This window comes from Lutra lutra, chromosome 8 (assembly GCF_902655055.1).
Source record: "Lutra lutra chromosome 8, mLutLut1.2, whole genome shotgun sequence".
Taxonomy (NCBI): domain Eukaryota; kingdom Metazoa; phylum Chordata; class Mammalia; order Carnivora; family Mustelidae; genus Lutra; species Lutra lutra.
The window spans coordinates 106,017,101-106,044,891 of record NC_062285.1 but is presented as its reverse complement, the minus strand read 5'-3'; the positions used below and the strand labels follow the sequence as shown (position 1 = coordinate 106,044,891).

Here is a 27,791-nt window from a genome sequence, read left to right as displayed (position 1 = left end):
TTGTGACCAATATGAAGGTGACCAAATGAACCTATGTAAATGCTGCATTAACTCATTTAGATTTCTTCCTTTCAGACAACAGAGTCCGAGAGTCTGTATTTTCTCAGCTCACCCATCCCAAACTTCTCTCCACGTTCCCTGGCATCATCGTCATTTCTCCTCTGCCTGGAAAACCCTTCTCCTCCCCAGCTCTGCCCAAACAACTTCTCACCATTTAAGTCTCAAATTAATGCAATCTTTTATATCCCACACTCCCCATACATAGAAATTTGTAAAAAAAAAACTTTACTGGAGGATCCATCTCAATGAACTGCAAGTACTTCATTAGGTCTCTCACAGAGAAATTATTAAAAAAAAAAAACAAAACAAAAAAAAACAGCAAAAACTAATATTTTTGAGTGCCTCCTATGGCCCAGCCACTATTCTGACCACTTTAAATACAGCACTAACTCACTTAATCCTAGTGACAGTCCCACAGGCAGATTCTGTTGTTATCTTATAAATGTATTTTATAGTGCCCCCCACCTGTAGCTTAACACAGTGTCCCAAACATTAGCACCATATGACTGGTACACTGCACATACTCGACCCCCATGAAATAGACATTTGTAGATACACTTTAAAAAGAGGAAGCTGGAGCGCCTGGGTGGCTCAGTGGGTTAAGCCGTTGCCTTCGGCTCAGGTCATGATCTCAGAGTCCTGGGATCGAGCCCAGCATTGGGCTCTCTGCTCAGCAGGGAGCCTGCTTCCTCCTCTCTCTCTGCCTGCCTCTCTGCCTGCTTGTGATCTCTCTGTCAAATAAATAAATAAAATCTTAAAAAAAAAAAAAAAAGAGGAAGCTGAGGGTGCCTGGGTGACTCAGTGGGTTAAAGCCTCTGCCTTCGGCTCAGGTCATGATCCCAGGGTCCTGGGATCGAGCCACGCGTTGGGCTCTCTGCTCAGCAGGGAGCCTGCTTCTCCCTCCCTCTCTGCCTACCTCTCTGACTACTTGTGATCTCTGTCTGTCAAATAAATAAACAAAAATCTTTAAAAAAAAATAACAAATAAAAAGAGGAAGCTAAGATTCCAAGTGGTTAAGGCACTTGCCCTGAGGTACTTCAGCTAATAAAGAGAGCCAATATCTGAACCATTTTTATATGACACTTTTCATTATATTACTTTCCATTTCTTTAATCCATAGTGATTTCTTTTCTTTTAAAATTTATTTATTTGAAGAGGGAGAGGGGCAAAGGAAGAGGGAGAGAAACTCAAGCAAACTCCCCACTGAGCTTGGAGCTTGACCAGAGACTCAATCCCGCAACCCTGAGATCACCACCTAAGCTGAAACCAAGAGTTTGACACTAAACCAAAGGAGCCACCCAGATGCTCCAACAATGATTTCTAAACCAAGGAATGAGGATCTTTCCTTTCACACTCAATGAACTGCTGTCACTCTGAGGAGCTCCATAAAACAGGGGATATGAGGCTTATTGTCCTAAAATAAGCCAGCCAAAGTCATATGGAAGACAATCCAAATCATATTACCATGAACAACTTCATAAAAGGAAAGTTCTATATAATAAAATTATTTCCAAATCAGTCAAAGGCCTCTTAGTTAATTCTAACCATATTTACTTCAATACAATAAGAGGAGGTGGGAGAAAATTTCTTGAGTTTTGTAATAAAATTAGACCAGTAAATCAATCAATCATTGTTGAACTAAAAGTCAAAGGTGACAGTAAATAGATATTCTTTAAAAAAAAAAAATAGCGTCAACTGCAAGCCTGTGAAACAAAATTAGGATGCAGCTTTATCTAATCAGCCATGCACCCTTGAGTCATAATCAAATCAAATTAATCAAGTGATGTTGTAGGTTTCAATTATTTTACCATCATAAAGGTGATATTTCCCTTGTCCTTTTTACTAAAATGTCTTCCTCACTCATCTGCTCTAGGGCCTGGTTTCTACCTGCCTTTATTCTCCCACGAACAGGCACCTGTTCTTTCAACCTCCTCCCTTTCTGAAGAGATTGGTACAGTACCAAGTCATTTGGCTCTTCCCTCTACTCCAGATGGGGATGGACAAATGCCAACTCTCCTGAGAAACAGACTACAAAACCTCTCTCTTCTTTGCTCATGGTTCAGATAACCCGAGCCCAGGAATCCCTCTGTGTGAATAAGCTCGCCAAGGAAGAACAGGTGACCTGTTTGCCTCAGATGGCCTCTCCCTGTGCTCTGCCTCCACTCGCTACCAGGGGAGGGAGGGCCAGTGAGGCCAGATGTTATGTGCCTGCAGGGAAGCGAATAACCACCAGATTCTGTACTTAACCTCCCCATGTACGAGGCATTCCTGCTATTAAAGGAAACTTACAAAAATAGGAGTAGATTATTCTGCCATAAGATAGTGATTCATATTTATTGAGTACACACACACACACACACACACACACACACCCTGTATCTCACAAACCTAACTGGCTTAAAAGAAATTTGCCGAAAAATAACTCCGCCAACATCAGCAGAGCTGGGGTTTGAACTCCAGTGTGTTTGAACCCAGAGATCCCGCTGTTACCTACTGCCTTGTGTAGCCTCAACACACCATTTTTTGTAACATCCATTAAGCGAAGCAGTTGGCAAGATGCCTGTGTGGCTTAGTTGGGTAAGCACCTGATTCTTGATTTCAACTCAGGTCATGATCTCAGGGTTGTGGGTTTGAGCCCCCCATCAGACTCCATGCTCAGCATAGCATCTGCTTGAGATTCTCTGTGTCCCTCTCCCTCTGCCCCTCCCCCCACTCATGCTAAATAAATAAGCAAAATCTTAAAAAGGTAAAAATAAAGCAGTTGGCATCACTGTTATGACTTAACTTCAACAACAGTAACAGCACAACAGAATATACAAAAGATATGCACTTGAAGTATTTTAAATAGATAATGGCTCACTATCATGTTCTGAAAATTGCAGTCAAAACAGGAGATAAACGCCAAGTCCATCCTGAAATGAGTTCTCTCTTCAATTCATTGTACTACTTTAATAATATTGTACATATAACATGTGTGACATACTTAATCGTGTGTTATATGTCCTATGTCATATTTCAAATATAACATGGGATATGTTACATGAATATAGCTAAATAATTGCAATAGTCTTCTAGTTACCAACTCAAAGTTAACCACAGTCCAGAATAATTTTAGCTAAATATTTCTAGGAGCTCTTACATTTTCTGTCAATCCTGAATATTTTCAAAAAGAAGAGAGAGAGAGAGAGAAAGACACTTACCCTGGAGCACAAACACAGCCACTTATACAGGGTGAGGATGGGGCACAAGTGAAGTTCATGGCCAGGTTTGCACATGTAATCTCACAATTTACACCACCAGCTGGTAATTCAGGGTCGGGAAATCTGCAGTCAAAATACACTTTTCCTTCGGGACAGGCATGAACTTCAGGGAAAAGGCACAGAAAAAATACCCTTAACTCTGTATTTGTTCCATAGACAAATAATCACACTGACAGGCATTTGTCATCAAAGCAGAATTCATCCTAGAATATCTTACCAGTAATTACTAGCTGTTGCTCTGAGTCTGTAACATTCTGCTGAGGAACTTAGAAACCTTCTCCAGGAAGATTTTCTATTGTCTCCTACATTTCGGAAACTTATTTGGAGTTGGAAAACCTTAGCTCCTTTCCACAGAGCAATAACTAAACAACTATTATATCATTTTCTGAAGTCAAAAATCAGGGTATTTTGATTAATCCAAACATACACTTTCAATTTCTTGAAGGCTGGTACGATAGCATACTTATACTCTTACAAAGCCATGTGTTTCCAATGAACACATGATAGGTTCAGATCCTCCCCTCTGAGTCATTATTTACATCAGTCCTCGATAGAGTGTAGAAGTACAAAGGGAGACATAATAATAGGCAGTGTAGGGGTTACATAGCCTTCCAGAAAGCTTCTGGGCTCAGAGGGATTCAGTAAGTTGCCTCCTTGGGGCCGATGGGATCGAATGGTGTGGATTCCTCTGTGAAAAGTCTGGCCACCTGGACTTTCCCTTTTTAACTCGAAGCCACCCTGAAGCAGATAGGGCAGGGCAAGGATGGCCTCATTACTACTGAATATGTGTGTGGTCCATGAACACAGCACGTAAAGAAGCCTAGATAGTTTGAATTTTCATAAAGCAAATGCAAGGCATATAAATCAAAGCAAATTTATAATAAATATATACAAGACTATGCAAATAAATAAAAACAACAGCTCCATTTTATCAGCCTGCCCTCATTCTGTCCATTAAAATCAATGAAGGCAGTGTTGTTTGTTATTTGTCTGGAATTTCTACACCATGACTAAAAACTTGAGGCTTTGTAATGGTGAAAATAAATCATAGGTAGGGTACTTTAATATATAGGACTTTCAGGAATGATATGTAAGAGTAAAATAACTTTCTAAAGAGAGATGGCAGTAGATGTCATTTTGCAAGCCATGTTTAACTGATGGCTGCTGGTCCTGGAGTCTAAGAATCAGTGGCAGTGGCAGCAGCAGCAGAAATGTAGAATCTTGGGCATCACCCCTGACCAACTTGATCAGAATTAATATTTCACCAGGGTCCCCAGGAGATTGCGTACATATTACATCTGGGAAGTCCTGGTTTAGAGTAGTTTCCCAACTTCCAGGTCCAGCTGGTTTCAACAGATGCCTGGATACATGAGCCTAAAGCCTTTGGTGCACCTGAAGTCGTTCTGGGGTGGGCGGCCTGTAGGCAGCATCCCTGGGTTGAACAGCTCTGCCCCTCCGCAGCCTTGTCAGTTCACCCCAAGATGTCCTACAAATATTATAATTATCAATATGAAAAAACTAAGGAAGCACTGGAGCACCATGTTGAGGAACATCCCCAAGGCTACATATTCATGCATCTTGGCAAGGTGGGCTGTGATGGATTTATGACTTCCAGAAAAATGGGAACGGTATTAGAGCCGCGTTCTCTTTAAGGAAAACACCTATCTCGATCTTACCAGTAGAGGGCGTTGCTGGTTCATCACATTTCACGGTCCCATTGGAACACTGGCTAGCAGAGGTAAACAAATAGTTAATTTATGAAGCCACACCTCAGTTTTTTTCTGTATTTCAAAAACAATCTATTGTGCAAGCACTGATTGGATAGACAGACAAATGTTACTTTTTCCACATATTTTTTCACAAATAAGTTATTGGTTTAGGCCCAATTTGAAAAAAAAAAACTATTTCAGTTCATTTTTTATCAAACACGTATGTCTGGGGCACTGCAATGGGCATAGGGAATACAAAACCCAAAATTCATGGTCTTCACCCAAGTGCTTATATTCTAGTAAGAAAGGTAAACATACAAATAAATAATGTATGCAGTGTGACATATGCAACAGAGAAATATGTTCAAAATATGAAAGTAAAGCACCGAAAAATGTCTTAAAATCTCTTGGCAACTGACATCAAGATAGTCAAAGAAGGTAAAGCCTGGACAGTCTTAAAGAATTGGATGTAGGTGATGATATGGATAAAGCAGGAAGGCTATACCACTCAGGGGAGATGTGGTACAAAGCAGTGTTCTGTGTGACAAAGTACAATGCAAGAAGTGACAGGAGATGCAGATGGCAAAGAGGCCAAGGCCAACCTCATTAAGATGCTAAGCCTTTATCCCAGAGACCTTAAAAGGAGAGGTAATAAGGTTGGCTCCAATTCTAGAAAACTCCTTCTGGCAGCAGTATTGAAGATAGAGTACAGTCACATTTCCCTTGCAACTTAAGATCTAAATTCAGGGCATAAAGCAAACCAAATCAAGCAAGATTAATCTTGAAAGTCCTTTAAAAAGATATCACTTAACTATACGTCCATTAAAAAAAATCAAGATAGGAAACAATACACGAGTTCTCAACAACTCCAACATAGACAGCGTTTACTTCAGCTTTGGACCTGATCATGTGTTCTATATTTGAGCCCAGGTTACATGAAACGTACGCTTATGCATCATGTAACACTGAGCTGACACCCAGAGGTACAGTTCCCCCGCACTGTGCATGGCAGAGGGGAACCAAGGGATCTCAGGTCCCAGATCCAGGTTTTCCATATCATACGTTCCCTGTGACATAGGGTTACGGGGGTGAGTGTTTGAATAACAGATATCAAACCCTTAGAAGGGTACCCGGACTGCAGAATGTGCACAGTGAGGCTGAGATATCATTGTTACCATTATTGTTATTGTTATCTGCTGTCTATTATTATCTGCCGGTTCCTGTGGTGCAACTGAAAGACGGAGATTGGGAGTTGGATGGAGATCCATGCGGACTACTGCATGGATGTGTGTGCATTTTTAATGAAATTAAAAATTTAGGACAAATCTAAAATTAAATTAAAATTTAAATTTTAATTTAAAATTAAAAATTTAGATTAGGACAGGAAAGAGTGTTATCCTATTAATAAGTGCTATCTTGCTAGGATCGATGTCACTAGGGAGGAGGTTTACAGATATCAGCATGTGATACCAGCTGGTCAGTCCAACTAAAATCCCTCAGCAACTTGCAATATTTCTTTTTTTTTTTCTTTCTTTCTTTCTTTCTTTTTTTTTTTTTTAAGAGAAAGAGAGCACAAACAGGGGGAGCGGCAAGCAGAACGAGAAGCAGGCTCCGTGATGAGCAAGGAGTCCAGTGCAGGACTCGATCCCAGGATCCCAGGATCATGACCCAAACTGAAGGAAGCCACTTAACCGACTGAGCCACCCAGGTGCCCCCACTTGCAGTATTTCTGAGAACCAAATCCCTCAAAGGGCTTCCATTTTGCTGCATGATACTTCAATTAGTAACTGTTTTCTGCAGTTATGAGTACAAGACTTAGGCATTCTGGGCTGAAATGTAATATACATATGGAAAAAGCCACATAAAGTTTATCTCTATATTTTAAATCACAGAAATCATATTTAAATTCACAGTTTGGGTTAAAGGAGTCTGTCAGTTCTTGTTGTCAAGTATAAGCCCCATCATTGAAATAAATCTACCATAAGCCCGACGGTGTTGGGATGAGCTCCCCGGGTTGATAAATGCTGCCCCTATAATGACACCGGCAGTGAAATCTATAAAAAAAAGGGGGGGGGAGGGTGGGGTGGGGAGAGGGGGAGTAAGTTAATAAAATAGTATATACATAAAAAAAAAATCCACGAAAATTCATGCAGCCCTTCTGCTCCGTATTGGTCATTTTAAGGCGCACATTGAAGATGACCCTATCCATCACCTGCGTGCAGTTCTACCATATGAATGGCGGGAACCGTTTCTCCGGGGGGTGTCGTGCAGCTTCAGATCATGTTTCCTACATACAGATGCTCTAGGGTGTTAGTCACAGTACAGACTGTTGTTTAAGTCACAAAAAAGTCCCCGAATGCACCTCATAGAAATATAATCGATATACCATCCCGCCCTACGTGCGAGACAAAAGTCCCGATCTCACAGGAGATGTCAGGACGTTCTGAGCGCTGACAGACAATCCTGCTCCTGAAATTTGTCACACGACAGTGAAACAAAAACCTTATTATTAATTTTTTTAAAGATTTTTTATTTATTTATTTGACAGAGAGAGATCACAAGTAGACAGAGAGGCAGGCAGAGAGAGAGAGAGGGAGAGAGGGAAGCAGGCTCCCCGCTGAGCAGAGAGCCCGACGTGGGACTCGATCCCACCACCCTGAGATCATGACCTGAGCCGAAGGCAGCGGCTTAACCCACTGAGCCACCCAGGCGCCCCGCTTATTATTAATTTTGATGTGGTAAAAACAAGCAGGGATAAACTTTGGGATTAACCATCACATTCCTTCGCTGTTTCTATCTACAGCTATTGGTGAACATGTGCGGGGTTAAAAATAAGTCAATAAGGCAATAAAGGTAAAGACAGCAAGAAAGATTAATGACGCAGCTCACAAGCAGATCTTTGCCTATATGCATACTTGTGTAGGGGGAAAGTGGTTACTCAATAACGGAGAAAATTTATTTCCCAGTAAATGGTCCTGAGTCGGTTAAATTTGAAAAAAAAGAAAAGAAAGAAACAAACAAACAAACCAAGCATGCAAGCCCATTTAACCTGTAAGGACAAAGAGACCCTGGAGCCCGGCAGCCCATTCCTGTGACTTACATGGGCACACAAAAGCTAAGCGTGTCTTCATAGTATTTGCCTTCGGGACAGTTGCAGCCTTCAGCACAGTCGTCATTACACTGCTCGGGGGCGGCGAGGGCGGTGCAGGAGCGGCGACAAAAGGAGGAGCAGTGATGGTACAGCATGCCCTTCTGGCACACGACCCCTAGGATGAAGGAGCATCAGGTGAGAAGGACTGCCACAGGGGGCAGAAACATTTATGCTGGGTCATAGGCCTCTGATAGAAGCATGAAAAACCAAGATACATTATACATCGGTAAACCTTAGAACATTCCAGAATCCTATAATAGAGTAAACAAGGGCGCCTGGATGGCGCAGTCACTCAGCATCTGCCTTCAGCTCAGGTCATGATCGCAGGGTCCTGGAATCGAGTCCCACACTGTGGGGCTCCCTGCTCAGCAGGGAGCCTGCCTGTCCCTCTCTTCTGCCCCTCTCCCGCGCCCCCTGCTTGTGCTCATGCTCTCTCTCAAATAAATTTTTTAAAAAATTATTTTTAAAAAGATATATATATTTATTTTATATATATAATATATATTTATATATATTTCTTTCTATATAAAGAATAATATATATATTTCTTTCTATATAAAGAAATAATAAACAAATAAGCAAATAAATAAAATGCTTACAGTTGGCCCTTGAACAACATGGGCTTGAACTACATGGGTTGGTCCACCTATACTTGGATTTTTTTCAATAAATAAAGAACAGGAGTAAATGTATTTTCTCTTCTTTATGATTTTCATTTCATTATGATTTTCATAACATTGTTTTCCCTCTGGCTTGCTTTATTATAAGAATATACTACGTAATACATAAGCAAAATATGTGTTTATTGATCATTTATGTTATCCATAAGGCTCTGGGCAATAGTAAGCTATTAGTAGTTAAGTGTTACAGGGAGTCAAAAGCTATACATGGATTTGGAGTGTGTGGGTGGTGGGGAATCAGTGCCCCAACTCCCACATTGTTCAAGGATCAGCTGCATTTGCCTCAATAGAAGTGTAACAGATGTATAAAGCTTCTATTTTGAAACATTCTGAAGTGAGACATTCCATAACAGTCTTTAACAGTCTGTACTATATTTTTTTTAATATTTAAGGTATTTGCATGTCCAAATAAACTTTCTGTCCTCACATTTTAAATCTATTGCTGCTATACTGACATCATCTTGTTTGTGACATTCTTTAAAGCTAAGTAACCTTTAAGTCTTCTACAAATAAGGCAAAACTTGGCTTAATTGATTCATACTCATAGATCTTACTTTTCACTTTCTGAATCATGTTCATACTTTTTTCTAAACCTTCCTAATTTCTCTTTAGGCCAACCCAAACTGGTTATAGTAGAAAAGGTAAAATAATCTAAAAACACACCTGTAAAAAAATAAAAAAATCTAGAGGGGCATCTGGGTGGTTCAGTCAGTTGAGTTTGGGGTCTACTTGAGATTCTCTCATTCTTCCTCTGCCCCTCCCCCAGCTTATGTTCTCTCTCTCTCAAATAAATAAATAAAATCCTTTTTTTAAAAACCTAGAAAAAGCGGGGCGCCTGGGTGGCTCAGTGGGTTAAAGCCTCTGCCTTCGGCTCAGGTCATGGTCCCAGTGTCCTAGGATCGAGCCCCACATGGAGCCCCACATGGAGCCCCACATGGAGCCCCACATGGAGCCCCACATCGGGCTCTCTGCTCAGCAGGGAACCTGCCTCCTCCTCTCTCTCTCTGCCTGCCTCTCTGCCTACTTGTGATCTCTATCTGTCAAATAAATAAAATCTTAAAAAAAAATAATAAAAAAAAAAACAAATAAAAACCTAGAAAAAGCTAGATAAAATATAATGGAAATTATGTTAAATATACAATTGATCTTGTGAGAAAAAAATGGGGAGGGGTAATCTCCCCAGATACCAGATGTGAAGAGGGAAATAAAATCTAGAACTTAGAGAAGAGAAAGGGAGAATGAGTCCCAGTAATCTTGAACCTTACATTTAACTCATGCAGGAAAGGAAAATGAGAGTTGATCCTTCACAAGGCAAGGAACCGGGAGAACTTTAACTTGACCCTCAGAAAAGCTCCTTCCTCAGTTGAAAGATATATTACAGCAGAGGTCAGCAAACTTTTTTTGGAAAGGGCCAAATGGTGCATGGCCTAAGCTTTGGAAGCCATCCACAGAGTCTTTGTCACAACTATTCAACTCCGTCCTTGTAGCTCCAAAGCAGCCATGGACATTATGGATGTATATGGGCAATAAGCTTTATTTACCAAAATATAGGAAGCCCAAAGGTATCATTTGCCAACTCCTCAACTAGAAGCAATCGGATCATAGTACAGAAAGAGGCTAGGAAATCTTCTCTGATTCTGTGGGGTGTCTGATGAAATAAAGTATCCTCTGAGAAATTAAATCTCAGATTTACATCCTGTGCAGTTTGGTATATGCATTTACATTACTTTTGTATTTACATTATTTTTATCTTAGAAAGCCCAAGCTGACAAATTACTATCAAAACTGGCCAGTCATACCCTTGCAGCGATAGGAAAAATTTAATGAAGCCTGTAGCAGGGAGCGGGGATGGAAAGGTGGAGAGAGTAACACTCCTGAAACCCAGGGGCTGAGAGATTCTAACAGCAGCAGGGCAAGGGGTAGCCCTAACATAGATTAACTCACAAAAATTTATAGATCATATAAAGAAAGGACACAATCTACCATGAATGAGACAACAGACACCGCAAGCCATGAGGTTGAACTTGAGATAATTTCCTGTTGTGTATTTAACTACAAATCGCCTATACTTTCCAATACTTCGATGTGACATTTCTGTGATAAACTGTTTCAAATTTTTCACATTATTTCTGTTGCGTATCTCAAACCATGCTGTTATAACTCTAATTTTGCTTTTAATAAAAATAGTAAAAAGGGACGCCTGGGTGGCTCAGTTGGTTGAGCAGCTGCCTTCGGCTCAGGTCATGATCCCGGCGTCCTGGGATCGAGTCCCACATCGGGCTCCTTGCTTGGCAGGGAGCCTGCTTCTCCCTCTGCCTCTGCCTGCCACTCTGTCTGCCTGTGCTCACTCTCATTTCTCTCTCTATGACAAATAAATAAATAAAATCTTAAAAAAAAAATAGTAAAAAAAAAAAAAAAAGATTGGCCTTATCCCATATAGCTCTAATTTTAAGAAGTGAAGTAGTTCCTTTGTTTTTCATGTTTGCACACTATAATCATATTCCAGATAACTTGGGCAATATTGACCTTTCTTTAAAAAAAAAAAAGGCAGTTAATTACACAAAAATCTCTAAAGTGTCATCTGATCATCTTTATCTGTGCTGTCATTATACTCACCACAGAACGAAATCTGAGCTCTGAAATCGATGATAATACCACGCTGGCCACAGAGGTAGGCATAGTGGGCAAGAGCATTGCAGAGACAGGCGCTTCCACACTTGCAAGCATCATGGCGGCACAGCTGATAGTACAGCCCGGGGCTGATGTAGATGTGGCAAGCAGCGAAGAGCTCTCGGTGGATAACATCACAGTGTGCTGCATATCCAACTAACAGACAACCCCCCCAAAAAATCAATTAGCACCTCATTTACTAGTCTAGATCATACCGCTAAGTACCAAGTTCCAGAACTATCTAAGCATCTTGCTTTCCTAGAAATATACTGAATTGCAGTATTATTTTCAACAAGAATCACTATTTTCCATTTATCCTGTTTTGTGTTTGTTTTTACTTTTAGTGATATTGGTGACAGCCCTTATTCCATACCTAATAAGCTTTTAGCCAAAAAAAAAAAAAAAAAAAAAAAAGAAGTATTGTGTTATAGCTGAGTAGAGAAGTAACAGAAAGGTCAATAGAAATGGCCTCAATCACCTCATTGTCTGTGGATCTTCATAGAAAATTGCCCCAATTCTGCTGTAAAGAATTGATGAGTATTGGAAGGCTTATCTCCAGACAGCCACACACAGTGAGAGTGGTGCCAGACTGCGGATGCTGTAGCAACTCCCCAGAATACACAATTATCCAGGAAGGATTGGCAAACATCTCATTCCAATGAAGTCTCTGGGGTGAATGTACTGTGGCAATTACCATACAGTCATCAAATACAATGTCTGCACAAGGCACAATGCCTGGCAAATATGAGGAGCTGAAAAATGTCTGATAAGTGAACCTAGGAATGCATGAATAAATGAATCATGAATAGAAATTAGGGATTGGACCACATGCTAAAGGCCATGAAATATAACTACCAAGCCATTTTGGGAGGTCTGTGTAATCATTTCTTGAAATTTATTGACTTTTCCCTTGAGAATGAATGATCAGATAGAAATGATGTAAGTAACCAAGTTTGACAAACCAGTCTGGATCCCATCTTTCTAAAAACAAACAAACAAAAAAACAAATAAAACACCTGAACCCAGCCATAAAAAAGAATGAAATCTTGCCATTTGCAATGACATTGATGGAGCTAGAGGGTAAATAATAAGCTAAGCGAAATAATAAGTCAGTCAGAGAAAGACAAATACCACATGATTTCACTCCTATGTGGAATTTAAGAAACAAAACAGATGAACATAGGGGGAAAACAAACCAAGAAACAGACGCTTAACTATAGAATAAACTGAAGGTTGCTGGAGCGGGGGTGGGGGAGGGACGGGCTAAATGGGTGATGGGTATGAAGGAAGGCACTTGTTTTTTTTTTTTGTTTTGTTTTGTTTTTTTTTTATTTAAATTTTTTTTTATTTTTTTCAGCATAACAGTATTCATTATTTTTGCACCACACCCAGTGCTCCATGCAATCCGTGCCCTCTACAATACCCACCACCTGGTGCCCCCAACCTCCCACCCCCCACCCCTTCAGAATTCGCAGATCGTTTTTCAGAGTCCATAGTCTCTCATGGTTCACCTCCCCTTCCAATTTCCCTCAATTCCCTTCTCCTCTCCATCTCCCCTTGTCCTCCATGCTATTTGTTATGCTCCACAAATAAGTGAAACCATATGATAATTGACTCTCTCTGCTTGACTTATTTCACTCAGCATAATCTCAGGAAGGCACTTGTGATGAGCACCAGGTGTTATATGTAAGCGATGAATCACTTCTACACCTAAAACTAAGATTACACTGTATATTAACTAACTGGAATTTTTTTTAAATCTGAACTTATTTTGAGTATTTTAAATATATTTATCATTGATAAGGAAATGCATGGTAATTATCTGAATATTATATTTTGCATGGCTATGCATATGTATATGAAAACAGGTAACTTAGACTATAACGACTATAATAATAGTACTCTGTTGACAAGCATTCTTCTAATCCCCAAGAACTCCAAAACAAAGGAATACAACTGTGGGGCTTTTACTATGTGCCCTAAAGATTTGTAGATCAAAAAATATTCTTACTAATGTTAAGTAAAAGAATGCCTCAAGAAGATCCTTGTGAAAAATATCCTTCAAAATCTACTTCAGAATTATTGATTTTTATCTACTTTCCCTTATTGGGGATCTTTCTATGCTTACCTATTTGAAATTTTTAAAACTGGGTCATGGCAAAGGTGAAGAAGGATAATATCTAGACTATATGTCATAGAAGACATGAGATAGGGGAATAAAAGTGATTATACATATAGTAAAAGTGATTATATAAAAGGGAGGTTGTAAAAGACCAGAGGGAATTTGAACTTATCCTTTAGACTCTATTCCAACATTTACATGTTATTAAAAAAAATAAAGTTGCTGCAATATCAAAGAGAGAATCTAGAAAGTTAGAAACAAACTGAGCAGGACTGATGCAAGGAGAAGGAAACCTATTAGTAGAAATTTGAGGACAGAATAGGGGAGAAAGTATCATTAAATGGGAGCGAGATTAAAAGTATTGAGTTATGGAGACCACAAGACTTTAGTCTAATCCTCTTACTCTAGATAGGAAAAATGACCACAGGAGTTAACAATCTTCTACAAGTTTAGAAGCTAGGTTGGACAGAACAACAGCAGCACTGAGAGCATTATCTTGTATTCTTTCCAGGATACCAAAACTGTACGTTAATAATAAGGACCATATGATAATCAACAAAATCCTACTAAACAGCCACTACAAAATCCAGAGATTGTACTGGGTTCTTATGGATGTGTGTGTGTGTGTGTGTGTGTGTATGCATGTACTTAATGTATGTATGTATATATGTGTATATGTATGTATATATAATGTATGTGTGTATATATATACATAATATGTATGTATGTATATATAATGCCTTCATTTATTGATCAGTGAAATAGCCTTTCACATAGTTTGCTGTAGCTTTAGTAAAAAAACACAACCAAAAATTCTTGGCATGTTTGTTGCACTGTCATTGCAAATTGGAACTCTGGAGCATGACCATCTCAAATTGTTGCACACTTGATAGCATAGGCTTCCTTGGGTCACTGGCTCCTGCTTATGAAGCCATAACATGCTGTACGATTAAGAACCCGTTTCATGATGGTAACAGAAGACTCTGCATGAGTTGTCACACTATGGAACTGAAGTCGAACATTGCAAGCCGGTAACAGCATTATTACAGGATTTCCAGAGATTCTTCTTTAGCATTTAAAGAATCTGAAACCTCCAAAAGGCTAGACCACATTCGTGAAGAGTGTGAAGATTCACAAACACCTAAATTAAGTACATTTGTGAATGTGAACTAGTAAATAAAATAAATAAAATTTTCTGGAGTTCTTTTAAAAAAAAATAACCTAGATTAGATAAAGAGGCATATCTAATTCTCTAATTTTATAAGATTACAGTAATATATGGAATTTTCCTCATGCATGGAGAAGGACTTACTGTTTTGTTGATTAATGTTGCAGGGGTCCACCATAGGAACATGAACAGGTGCAAAACAAGTGGAGGAAACTCTCCAGGCATTGGCATGAAGTTGTGGGGTACCTTCTATCATTCCTGATGGAGAACTAGATAGCAAAGATAATATGCATCTTAATCTTTCCCATTCATTTCATTTTTTCCTAATCTTCCACTACTGAAAAGGATACTATTTTTTTTAATTTACAAAAAAATCTTAGAAGTTAAAATATTTTATTTTTTAAAATTATACATGCATTAGCTTTCTGTTATTAAGACTTTATAATATATCCCATTGTGGACATTCATAGTTTTATTTAATAATCACATAATAATAATTATATTATAATATAATATAATTTCCATTTTAAGGAGAAAGCAATGCAGAAGCTCAGAGAAATAACAATCATTCAGCTGGTAAGTGTCACAGCCAAGATTCAAATCCAGTTCTGACCATTTTAATGAAACATCATTCACACGCTAATCACTAATGTGTGTTTGGTCTAGGGTTCATGGGCAGAGGTAGAGGTAGGTAGTTCCCATGATTCTTTTTAGTGTAAAGACAAATGTCCCAGATATAAATAGCCTATATTTCTGACTATTTCATTTCCATGACGTGCACTGAAATACCGAGGTACCATCTTGAAATTACCAAACAAACCAAAAGAAAATTGAGGGAAAATGGTATAAAAGGCATACTTCATTTGAGGTTGCTCACTTCCTCAGTTTCCTCAGCAAAACAAAATGGAAGAGAAATATCTACCCTTCCCAAATCAGGCTTATAAACCACAACAACAATGAAGAGCCGAACACTAAGATGCCCCCTCCAGTAGCCATCAAGATTTACTAACTCACCAACCAGTATTTAATAAGTGACAATCCCTATTGGGCACTGTAAGGCACATTGTCAAAACTACCTAGAGAATCAGGATGGACTAGGTCTCCCGTGGGAAGCTCTGACCAAGTAAAAGTTGACTAATAAAAGCCCCAACAACATGGCCAAAGAGTAGAGTAGAATTTTTCTCAGCTTTCTTTATTGTCCTAAATGAAGTGCTATGATTACCACTGACCTTAGTCACTAGGAACTATATGGAGCTTCTTACCAGATAGTGGCTGAGAGAGGAGAATTAAAATGAGTTTCACAAGCCATTCCACAACACTTCCCCACCCTCACCCCTTTCCTATCCCTCAAAATTAAACCATTCTAGAATTGTAAAGAATTATAACAAACACCTAACCACAAATCTCCTTTTGTTCAAACAAGAACACCGAGACTCAAAGAAATTGAAGAGCGCTAGCTCTTTGCTTTCTTTCCCTCTCCTTCCCTCTTCACCCCTGCAAAGGACAATGAAATAGGTCAAGGTGATGGGTGTAGTCAGGATTCCCAGGAGGAACTGACTCAGAGCATGGCTCTCTTATTTCACTGAACTGACTTAAAAACAATAAATACAAAAAAAAAAAAAAAAAAAAGAACCACAGTGTAGACCCATTAACTTACTGCATTTTATAAAATATCCTATAGCTCACCAAATTTAACTTGAGTTAAATTTAATTTAACTCGCCATATTTAACAAGATTTTCAAGTAATTAATATTTTCCATTCCACTATGTTTGCAGATTTGCATTAACCTTTATGAAGTAAAGAACCGTAACTGTTTTGTTGGAAAGCTAAACATTGTTCAGAAGTTATCTCTGCCCCTGAAATATTATCCTGCACTGTTATCACGCCTGAATGTTTATACACAGAGGAGACTGGTGCCTTAGAAAAAGGCAGACAGATCTGCCACCTGTTAAACATTGACTGCTAACCCATTCTGATAAACAAAGAAGAGAAACAAGGCTTCAACTTCTTTTCTGCACATGTTAGCCCAGCCACTTAATAGAGTCTATTTCATGAATGTGATGAATATATTGATATTCTGAGCTACAAACAAATGAAACATAAAGAACTAAAGCTGAAAACAAATTAGTCACCAGAAGAAAAGATAAAATGAATTCTCTTCTGAAATTTAAAATTTCAAGTGCCGTTTCTCCTTGTCCTTGCAAATTCTCTTCTTGGTGCACTATTAAAAGTCCTACTTCCGGGCGCCTGGGTGGCTCAGTGGGTTAAGCCGCTGCCTTCGGCTCAGGTCATGATCTCAGGGTCCTGGGATCGAGTCCCGCATCGGGCTCTCTGCTCGGCGAGAAGCCTGCTTCCCTCTCTCTCTCTCTCTGCCTGCCTCTCCGTCTACTTGTGATCTCTCTCTGTCAAATAAATAAATAAATAATCTTTAAAAAAAAAAAAAAGTCCTACTTCCAAAAAATAAAAGAAGACCAGAGAGAGAGAGAGACAAACCATAAGAGACTCTTCTTAATCTCAGGAAACAAACTGAGGGTTGCTGGTGGGGAGGGAGTCGGGGGATGGGGTTACTGGGTGATGGACATTAAGGAGGGCACATGATGTAATGAGCACTAGGTGTTATATAAGACTGATGAATCATAGGCCTGTATCTCTGAAACTAACAATACATTATACATTAATTAATTGAATTTAAATTTTAAAAAGTTAAAAAACAAAGCAAAACAAAACCATACCTCCATGTAATTCAACTATCTACTTCATGTAAGACTCTATGTTAGTTCCTAGGAACAGAAGGATCAAGAATTTGATCCTCCTTCTCAAAGCCTTCACCATTTTAAGTGGAAACCAGACAGATAAGGGACAGATTTTCATTTTCATAGATAGCAGTCAAAGTTAACTTTGTCTGGTGGGATGTGAGCTCATGTTTTGAAGCAAATAAATTCTGAATTGGGTTAAACAACATATAGGAATTCACGAGAAAGACTTGGAGGCAGAAGAAATCCCAAATAGCAAAAATATGCAGAAGTCTTTTAAAAAATAGGGTATTTGAAAAAAAAAATTAATATCATATTTGAGGAATGGCTTGTCCATGAAATGGTCCCTGGCTACACAGTCCACACTGACCTGCTCCAAATCCGGCTATGTTTCTAGCCACCACCACACAGCTCAACAATCAGTGTCTTGGAATTACCTCAGTGTTTTTATATATAGCTGATTAATACCTTGGGTCGACCTAATTATTTCTGGAAGGCTGTTATCCCCTCCTGACCTGCAATACAAGCTGCCTGAGGATGGGAACCATGTGACCCTTCTTCAGTTGTCTCACGGTGCTTAGCAGAAGAACAAGGACCCAGAGCATTTTCACTAAATTATACACTGTATCTTCTCACAGGTGGGTGAAACTGCTTGTACTATACTGCTTTTCTTCTGATGAAACACCAACTATCATAAAAGCCAGGTGACCTAGATGCCAAAAGGTTGTTGTAGAGGTATCATTCATACCAAAGGATATTCATATTTTTAAGGTATAACTTACTATCATTAATAGCCAATGATACTAAGATATTTTTCTTTTGGGCACCTGGGTGACTCAGTGAGTTAAAGCCTCTGCCTTCAACTCAGGTCATGATCCCAGGGTCCTGGGATCGAGCCCCACATCGGGCTATCTGCTCAGCAGGGAGCCTGCTTCCACCTCTCTCTCTCTCTGCCTGCCTCTCTGCCTACTTGTGATCTCTGTCTGTCAAATAAATAAAATCTTTGGAAAAAAAAGGATTTTTTTTTCTTTTTAAAGCAGTGCATGTTCAAAAATAAAATACTGTTAAGCTTGACCAGTGCCAGGGGAGACAATCAGAGGTGGTTATTCTGTGGGTTAGCCCACAGACTCTGAGTCACACCACCCAAAGCCAAAGCCCAGCTCCACTATATTTGGGCTAAATGACTTTGAGCTATTTACTTGCCACTTTGGGGCCTCTGTGAGTTTCTTCATCTATAAAACAGAGCTACTAATCAGGGGATTGCCATAAAGTTTAAATAGATGATCATGTAAAGCTCTTGGAACAGTGATGACTAAGCTATTATTAGTTAAGTAAATGATTTCAATGAAAGAATTTGTATCCTCTAAATTACTAGTCATTAAATCATGTCCAGAAATGATACTTACAGGAAATCATCCCTTATGTTCCCATTAAAAGTGCCACACAGACCTAGTGTTCTTCTTTTCCATGCACTAGTGAGCTGAATATAAATTCTTTCACCATCTATAGCAAACAGAATCTTTAAACCAAATGTGGTTTTTAGAAGAATAAATAAGGATGACAGAGTTTGAATTTCAACAATTCCTGTGGGGAAAGAACATACATAAATCAGCTTTGAGATTCATAGGTAGTGTTGGGAAATGCTAGTGTACAACACGAGAACTCTTCTTTCAAGAGACTGGAACCTAGAATTTAAATAAAAACTTGAAACATTTTTTAAAAGAGAGAGAGAGAGGGCAGGGCATGGGGCCAGCAGGCTCCCAATTCCTGCTCCTGTGTTCCAGGGACAATTTTTGCCACCTTGTTCTTTCTTTTTTCCATTTTTCTTCTATCTCCTTTCTAGATCTTCAGCAGATCTTTTTAATAGGTTATCATGTTCACAGGTAATTTCTGTTGGCAAGCATCTCTTGGCAGGTGTGGACAGTCCTTAGCATTTGAAGTCTGTCCTTTTCTTTTTTTTTTTTAACTCGTCCTCCACAAACTGGTCATGATTCAATAAGGAAGTAGCACTTTCCTCAAAAATTCCCCATTCCCTTGAGTCTGTCAGCAAAAAGGGGAGCACAGGACTTGAGATGTACCATTTTATGACACCTTTAGGGACAAGAAACTTGTGTTCAGGTCTGAAGTGATGACTTTCGCTGGCACAGGAGTCACTCTTGTATCCCTATCATAATTTCTGCCATCAGTCTGGTTGCCACATCCAGAAATCAGAAACTCATTCTTTGATCACTTTGTTTTCCACGTTACCCTTCCCCAACCAGTTGCTATCTTCAGACCACTTTTTTTCCTAAGTAATTTTTTAGTCTGTCTTCTTTCTGTCTCTACTGTCACTGCCTTTACCAATTCCTCCTCCTTCCCTGCCCTACTTCAGTATTATCCTAACTACTCTCCAGGTTTCCTGCTAGCATCTCTTAAAGCCGTTTCCACATGGTTGCCATAGTGGTCTACCAAAAAAAAAAAAAAAAAAAAAAAAAAAAGATTGTATCAGTCTTCTCACTAACATTATATATTTGGTTGAACCATATGAGATTGTTATCTTTGTACATAAAAATGTCAAATAATGATAATTTCATATTCAATTTCATATCAAGTTCAACTTCCTTAGCATGACAACAAGTAGCATGACCCTGTAATTTGTAATACAAATTGGGACGTCTTTAGGAGTGAGAGTACTAACAATAACTATGCTGGAACACAGGCAGAAACAAGAAAACCATAACGATGCCTGGCATATAAGGCTTTCTCCAGTCTTCATTCCCACCTATGTCTCTCTTCTCATGGCTAGACAATCTCCATGACCCTCTTTAGGTGCTAGTGGTCCCAAACTAGTTATGAGATCCCCTAAACATACCACAGAGTTCTACACCTCCTTGCTTTGCACAAAACCCTTTCCCCACTTACTTCATCCTGATAATCCTCAGATTTGAATGCTGAACAAAACATCACCTCCTTCAGGAAACTTGCCTGACTATACCTGGACACTCCTGCCCAAGGCTGGGTGAGGTGCACTCACTTAGACCCCCAAAGTCTCTGTGCATATCTTTGAGTTTATCCTATTTTTTGTAAGTAGCTCTTTGCTTGCATCTCTCCTCTTGCAAACTCCAGTCCACTTGAGGTGAACACTAGTTCCAAAAACCATGGCCATCTCTGAGATGTCTAGCTGAGGACCTGGCAACACATAGGAGCTCAAATGTTAGGTTAATCAGCCAATGGGAAAAAACTTCATTTAGCTGGTTTTATTGTTGTTGTTAACATAGGGAAAGTACATCATAGCTTCTTACCATTCAGATTGAAGCCTTGGTTAGGACTGGTAAGGATCTGTCCTCCCCTACTTAGGGTCACTTGCTTGTTAAAATCATCCTCCAGAATCAGAGTTATAGATTGAAGGCAGACCAAGCCAAGGTTCTGTGTAAAAAATCAAATCATCAGTTAAACAAATGAGAGGGAGATAGAGACACAGAAAGAGGCAGTGATAGTAGGGGAGGGGAATGAGAAAAAGTAAGGGAGAGACGGGGAGAAGAAAGGAGAAAGGAAGTGCACAGATGTAACAATTTCTGGCATGTAGAAGGCTTGAGTATAAGTAATATCATAAAGTAATTACCACACAATCCATCTTATGTAACCCCATTCCTAATGAAATATGTATTTATATAGTACATTAAGTATACCATATACATACCCATATTTTACATAGAACATTAAATAAAAATGTTCTCAACAAAGTGCCAATAATTAAGTTTTCCATAGTGCATTGTTAAAGTACCATTCCAAACTCTTAAGTGGCATATTAGGCATAAAAAATTCAATCAGGAAAAGAACAAAGAGAATTAAGATTCTATGTACAAAGCTTATTCAGACTCTGATGTATTGCAAAGGAAAAAAATCAAACTTTAAAAAGCAAATAAAGTAGCTCAGAATTTTTATTGGAAATAACCATTTCACACCACGATAAAAGTAGAAAATTAAAGATTTCTGCAAAATTTTGACTATCTGACTTAAGAGAGGAAAACCTCTGTGTCTTTACAAATAACTGACGTGTTTATTTGAAGAGAAGCTGTAAAATAAAAATTTCAGCATGCTAAGAAATTTATCCCATCTATTTAGAATATACGAAGCCTATTCACTCCTGTCAAGAATCACCTTTTAAAAATAGTAGTTTTTGAAATAACCAAAACCTTAGGTCCATTGTGCAATCATACATGAAATATGCCAAAAACTGTACTACAAATACCATTTCTTAAGAAATAAAATATAATTAAATACATAATAATCTAAAACATGTATGTTTTCATATTTTAATATCAAATCAGGATACATCATATAATCAATAGTAAAACAATTAATTATCAACTTTTTCTTTCTTTGTCAAATTGAGAATAATGATACATTTTAACAATTATTTTTGAAGAAAATAACTATTTATTCATATGATCACTCTTCACCTAGAATGAAGCTTGAGTCAAAAACAAAACAAAATAAAGGACATTCCTCTGGCCATTTTGAGATGCTCCTACCTGTTCACAGTGAGCTTTCTGTAAAGTAATTGTGAATTTATCTTTTCCAGTCCCCTTCACAAGGATGTACTGGCACATTCCAATAAAAGAATAATGTCGACCATCAAATGTTGTAAAATGAGAATCACCCACAACGGAGCATTGAACTACCAAAAAAAAAAAAATCATAAAAATAAGAAAAGACAAAAAGAATAAAGAGAGAGAGAAGGAGAAAGTGGAGAAAGAAATTGTTAAAAAGCAGTAAGCTGGGGCGCCTAGGTGGCTCAGTGGGTTAAAGCCTCTGCCTTCGGCTCAGGTCATGATCCCAGGGTCCTGGGATCAAGCCCCACATCGGGCTCTCTGCTCAGCGGGGAGCCTGCTTCCTCCTCTCTCTCTCTGCCTCCCTGCCTACTTGTGATCTCTGTCTGTCAAATAAATAAATAAAATCTTTAAAAAAAAAAGCAGTAAGCTGACTTTGGGTAAATAATCATGTATTAAAAAGAACAGCTAAGGTGTCTAAAATGTACTAGATTGATGAACTTATTAGATTATGTTATTAAATTTAACTTAAAATTTATTGAATGACAGCTCTTCCACTTAATTTAGGTTCTGTAATTTATACTACTTCAATAAACTTTTACCAGTTTCCCGCTCAAAGCGCTCTTTTATTCAATTTTCCATTTATGCTCTGAATATCTGGATTTATTGATCGTTACATCTCTTGTTATATATGAGATGACCTCATGAAAATCATTGCTATCTTCCTTCAATTTACAGAAAATGAGACTTTTTCTTTAAAAACATTTTAAAAGGTTTACCTGGACAGTCATGTTCAGTGCAGTTCCAAACACCACCAACACATACACTAAATGAAATTATAAGATTATTAATTACTGATATAGAGAAACTGTATTAGCGTTTGCATCAATATACTGATTAATGTACCAAAACATACGTTTATAGGTTCATAATAATCTGACTTGAAAAATACATCGACAGAAGTTCAATTAACTGATAAATTTGGACTAGCCAGTACCTAAATTATTATTTATTGTGTGTCATATTTAAATCAGTAAAGATGATACAAAGGGAATACTGAATGGTCAAGAACAAAAGTCCCATGCAGAGAACTTCTGTTTTATGTCCTCTCATGGCTTAAACTTTAAAAAGTCACACACGAAAAGTATTTACCTATATCATTAGAGAAACATTCTTGAACAATTAATACATTATCTCATCTATTGCAAATTAAGAAAGTCTCTTTTGAGGATCATCAGACATTAAAGAGAAAAGATGTCCTCTTCTGTAAGATAAATTCTGCCTTCTGTCAGCAAAAAGAGTTTAAGGAGAGAAGGAGAGAAGCAGAGTGTCTGACAGGCAGGAGTTTAAATGAGCATCTAAGAACATGGTTGGTTCTCTACCTGCATGTCACTTATATTACACTGACAGCAACAGGAAAAAGGCCTGATGACATTTATACCTGTTTCTTTGGAAGACTTCCCTGGAGGATTCAATGCTTTCCTAGAATAGTCTTAATTATCTGATGTAATAAGAAATTCTAAATGTATGTCACCATGGCCAAGGATTGGCAATATAGAGCGTCACTTTTTCAAGTACCAAATAGAGAAGTCCAGGAGCAATGTCAGGTTCTAATAGGAAAAGTACATCCAAAGTACTAGTTATAAATGAAAAGAAAATGCAACAGACAGGTGTCTTACATGGCCATATGATTTGATGGAATTATTGCCAAGGGAAGGGAGAAGAATTATAAAAGAAGTGATAGATTTTCTACATTTTTTCCAACTTTTTTTTGAACTTGCTTTCATCTTTAAAATATGAAAATCTGTATGACCCCATGCCCCACTCCCGTACAGACTTTAATAAGATGCAAACCATGTCTTGGAATTTTCAGAAGAAAATCTGTAACAAGTATGCTCCTTGAAACATATATCATGGTAAAGATACCAACTAGCCAGGTGCACAGAAATTACTGGTTGCACATTAATCACATACCATTCAGTACATTCTTGTTCAATTTTTGAACCAACTGAGTAAGCTAATCCATGAAAACTACATGGGCAGTTTTCCAAGGAGATGCAAGTCCCATTGTCCATTATGAGGCCTATTTAAGAAAAATATGTATCAAATTCTCAAAAGAAATAATAAAAATGTGTTCTTTTAACATAATAATTCAATCAACTTTTATTGAACACCTGTTTACACCAGGTGTTGAAAATACAATTTTATTATTTATATATTTATTTATTTTTACTTGTAAAGAGGTTACTGACAACCTGGTTCTAACTCAATCAGTAGTTATCTCCTAACGGTCTATTTTGGTGATTTTCAACTTTTTTATCCCATGATTTGCCCTCAAAAACTCAAGTTTCGTTCTACAGGATAAAGACAACTAGACAGTATTTCCTTGCTTTCGAGAGAAGGGGGAGGAAGGAGAGTGAACACATATTTTTGATTTAACTTTTGTTCATCTCAGAATGAGAGACTTCCACTACTGTCACACTGATAATAAAGAGCCAGGGAGTCATACTCAGAGGACCAGGGCAGATGACCGACCTTTGCTGCCTCTCTCATGAGGAAAGATGGTTGAGCCAGAATGTAAGTCAACCATGTTACTGAGCACATGCTTCATTTGGCTGACCTTTTTTCAGAGTAAGAATTCCTAGGTGAAGGAAGCATTGGCTTATATTTTGGCACATGGATTATTATTCTGGTTCAAACTCTTTATTGTATTGGTAACAAACAGCTCAGGCCTGGCATTGGTCTAAAGATTATGCTTTGAGTAGAACTGACAGACTAAAGGACTGAGGTCAACAGATCTGATTCCAAGTAGTCCTTGCTCATATTAAGTTAGGAAAAACACTTAACATCTCTGGGATTGTATTTTTTTTAATCTGTAAAACTAAAAGGGTTTGAATAAATCCTCAGTGTTCTTGGTTAAGGTCTATCAGTATAGCAGTCATTCCTAATTTTAAATCTCACCTGCATCACTTGCTATGTCACTTCTAATTTCAAATATTAAAACTGCATCAGGACTAAAATTTTATGCTGCCAGAATGTGAGGCTTTTTTTGAACTTACTTTTATCTTCAAAATATGAAAATATACAAATTATTAAATGTCCTTAAATATCCAAGAACAAAAGATTTGTCATGGCTAACTTCAGGATTTTGGATTGCAAATCTCTTGGGAAATGTACAAAGTAGAAAAGCAGCCATCCTTCCTAGTCACCTTGGGGCCAAATCCTACAAGGGGAGAAAATTGCACCAGCCCTAATGTCCTGAGACTGCAACATTATGATATGATTCTTAGATCACTAGATTCTGGATTCCCTGAGTGCAGACATCATTTCTTGCATGAAGTGCTTACCATCCGCGCAGTAACATCCATCAAGACAATGGAGATTGCTCCCGAGACACTGTTTCTCGAATGTGCAGGTTGGTGGGCAACAACTGATACAATCCCGGTGGACGAAGCTATCATCACATTTATCAGCTAAAATGGGCAAACACGGGAGCTGTCAATCAAATCTACTCACCTCTCTTTCCAAGAAAGTACAGTGTTTCAAAAAGTATCCGAGTTTACCACTGTTATTGTTTCAATGACAAATCCTGGCAAACCATTAGTGTTAAGTACTAGGAAAAACCTGAAATTAACAAAAATACACAGGGTTTAGGAAATTAAAAAAACCTACTACATGCTGGAAAGTCATCTCTCCAGTCTTGAATAGGGTAGCCAGCATGGGAACAGGCTCTGGCGTACTCGGTGGCTGCTCGGCAATAGGTTTCATCATCATCAGTTCTGGAAAGTGAAAAGACAGAACCACAGTCACACTGGAAATATTGGCAGAAACCAAGCCTTTGAGCTCCTGATCTCTAGAAATACTGAGTGCATGGTGAATATTCTAGTATAAACTGATGTCAGCATGTACACATCGTATACAATAACGCAGAAAACATATTAGCATGAGATCCCAGCTTAAAAGGGCCTGGGTAAATTGTCCTCATCAAACTATTTTAATAATTTGGCCACTTTTCTTTTGATTTAAAAGAGTACCTGTACCAAAAAATTTCCTAGTTTAATTATGACATTCTGCCCTGAATCTTTGTATGTATCACTTTGCTCCCACAACAAGTATCCTAGACCTTATAAAATCCTATTAATAAATAGAAATAAATTTTTATTTATATATTTACATCTATAAATATAAATTATATAAATATAATATATTATATATATATGTTATATATATATTTGGTGCTTTTATATATTTTATATATATACTAAATATATAAATATAAAATATGTAAAAGCACCAAATATGATGTATATATCAAATTTGATGCATATATAAAAGCACCAAATATGAAAATTATTTCCAAGATACAATGTTGTAAGTAGTATATATGCTGAAATATAACTAGTACTAATAAAACAGCAGTTTTGAAAGATGGAATAAATAGCACTTAACTTAAGATTTAAAAGATTTTTATTCCTTTTTTGTTCTTTATTTTTAATTCTTTCAAGTTTAAGTTGCTAAAGCTAGTTACTTTTATAATATTTTCAAGAGTAAATAATCCTTCATTGTTTTCTTATAATCACTCTAGAAGCCCCACGAACAAATATAAGTGGTCTGTCAATTCCCATAGCAGGTTAACACAGCATCTATAAAATAAGCACGGTTGGTAATAAGGGAGTAGACTTGTTTTTCAACCCAATTCAAATTCAAAATTGAATAGTTAAACATCTTACAAGATAATGACCTTAAGAATGTTGTATTTTGTGAACCCTAGCATTTTCAGTATCTCTGTTGTAAAAGCCACGCATCTCAAGTTGCACTTCTCCTGTGCTACTGTAATTGGAGTCACACAGCTTGCTGAGTCCAATTAACTGAGCTTTAGAGGGAAAAAAAGGGCAGAGCATATAAACTTCAGAAGCTCAGAAAATATTCTAAACCTCCAAACAAGAAAATTCTCTGAAAAAGTGGGTAGGCTAAAATTGTTGAATTCCTAGAAAGATAGGAAGTTTCTGATTTACGTTTAAAGATGTGTCTTGTTTTCTATAATTAATAGAGGCTTTGACAGTTAACAAAGGGAACACTACATCAAAAACTAATGATGTAGGGGCACCTGGGTGGCTCAGTCCTTAAGCTTCTGCCTTGGCTCAGGTCATGATCCCAGGATCCTGGGATTGAGCCCCATGTAGGACTCCCGGCTCTGTGGGAAGCCCGTTCTCCTTTCCCACTCTCCCTGCTTGTGTTCCCTCTCTCGTCATGCCTCTCTTTGCAAAAATAAATAAATAAATAAATAAATAAAGTCTTTAAAAAAAAGAAAAAGCTAATGATGAACTGTATGGTAACTAACATAAATAAATAAATAACACTTATCAATCCCATTTACAATTACATCCAAAACCACAAGTTATCTAGAAATAAATATAACCAAAGAGGCAAAGAATCTATACTCAGAAAATTATAGAATACTCATGAAAGAAATTGAGGAAGAAACAAAGAAATGGAAAAACCTTCCATGCTCATGGATTGGAAGAAGAAATATTCTTAAAAAGTCTATGCTACCTAGAGCAATCTACACATTTAATGCAATCCCTATCAAAATACCATCATTTTTTTTTCTCAGAAATAGAACAAATAATCCTAAAATTTCTATGGAAGCAGAAAAGATCCCAAATAGCCAGAACAATGTTGAAA

General features: G+C 37.9%; 1 protein-coding gene across 2 annotated transcripts in view; it reads right to left on the bottom strand.

Moving 5' to 3' along the window:
* OTOGL (otogelin like) overlaps window positions 1–27,791 on the bottom strand; it is a 130,778-nt gene that overhangs the window by 75,704 nt on the left and 27,283 nt on the right. For both annotated transcript variants that reach the window (XM_047741446.1, XM_047741447.1), the window contains exons 11-23: window positions 25,779–25,885; window positions 25,454–25,579; window positions 24,081–24,189; window positions 22,886–22,932; window positions 22,089–22,234; window positions 20,856–20,979; window positions 18,981–19,158; window positions 14,965–15,089; window positions 11,477–11,686; window positions 8,130–8,295; window positions 7,009–7,083; window positions 4,997–5,049; window positions 3,261–3,423 (exon numbers count right to left, since the gene is read on the bottom strand). In XM_047741446.1, the coding sequence (XP_047597402.1) occupies window positions 3,261–3,423; window positions 4,997–5,049; window positions 7,009–7,083; window positions 8,130–8,295; window positions 11,477–11,686; window positions 14,965–15,089; window positions 18,981–19,158; window positions 20,856–20,979; window positions 22,089–22,234; window positions 22,886–22,932; window positions 24,081–24,189; window positions 25,454–25,579; window positions 25,779–25,885 (1,629 nt within the window). The remainder of the gene's footprint in view (window positions 1–3,260; window positions 3,424–4,996; window positions 5,050–7,008; window positions 7,084–8,129; window positions 8,296–11,476; window positions 11,687–14,964; window positions 15,090–18,980; window positions 19,159–20,855; window positions 20,980–22,088; window positions 22,235–22,885; window positions 22,933–24,080; window positions 24,190–25,453; window positions 25,580–25,778; window positions 25,886–27,791) is intronic.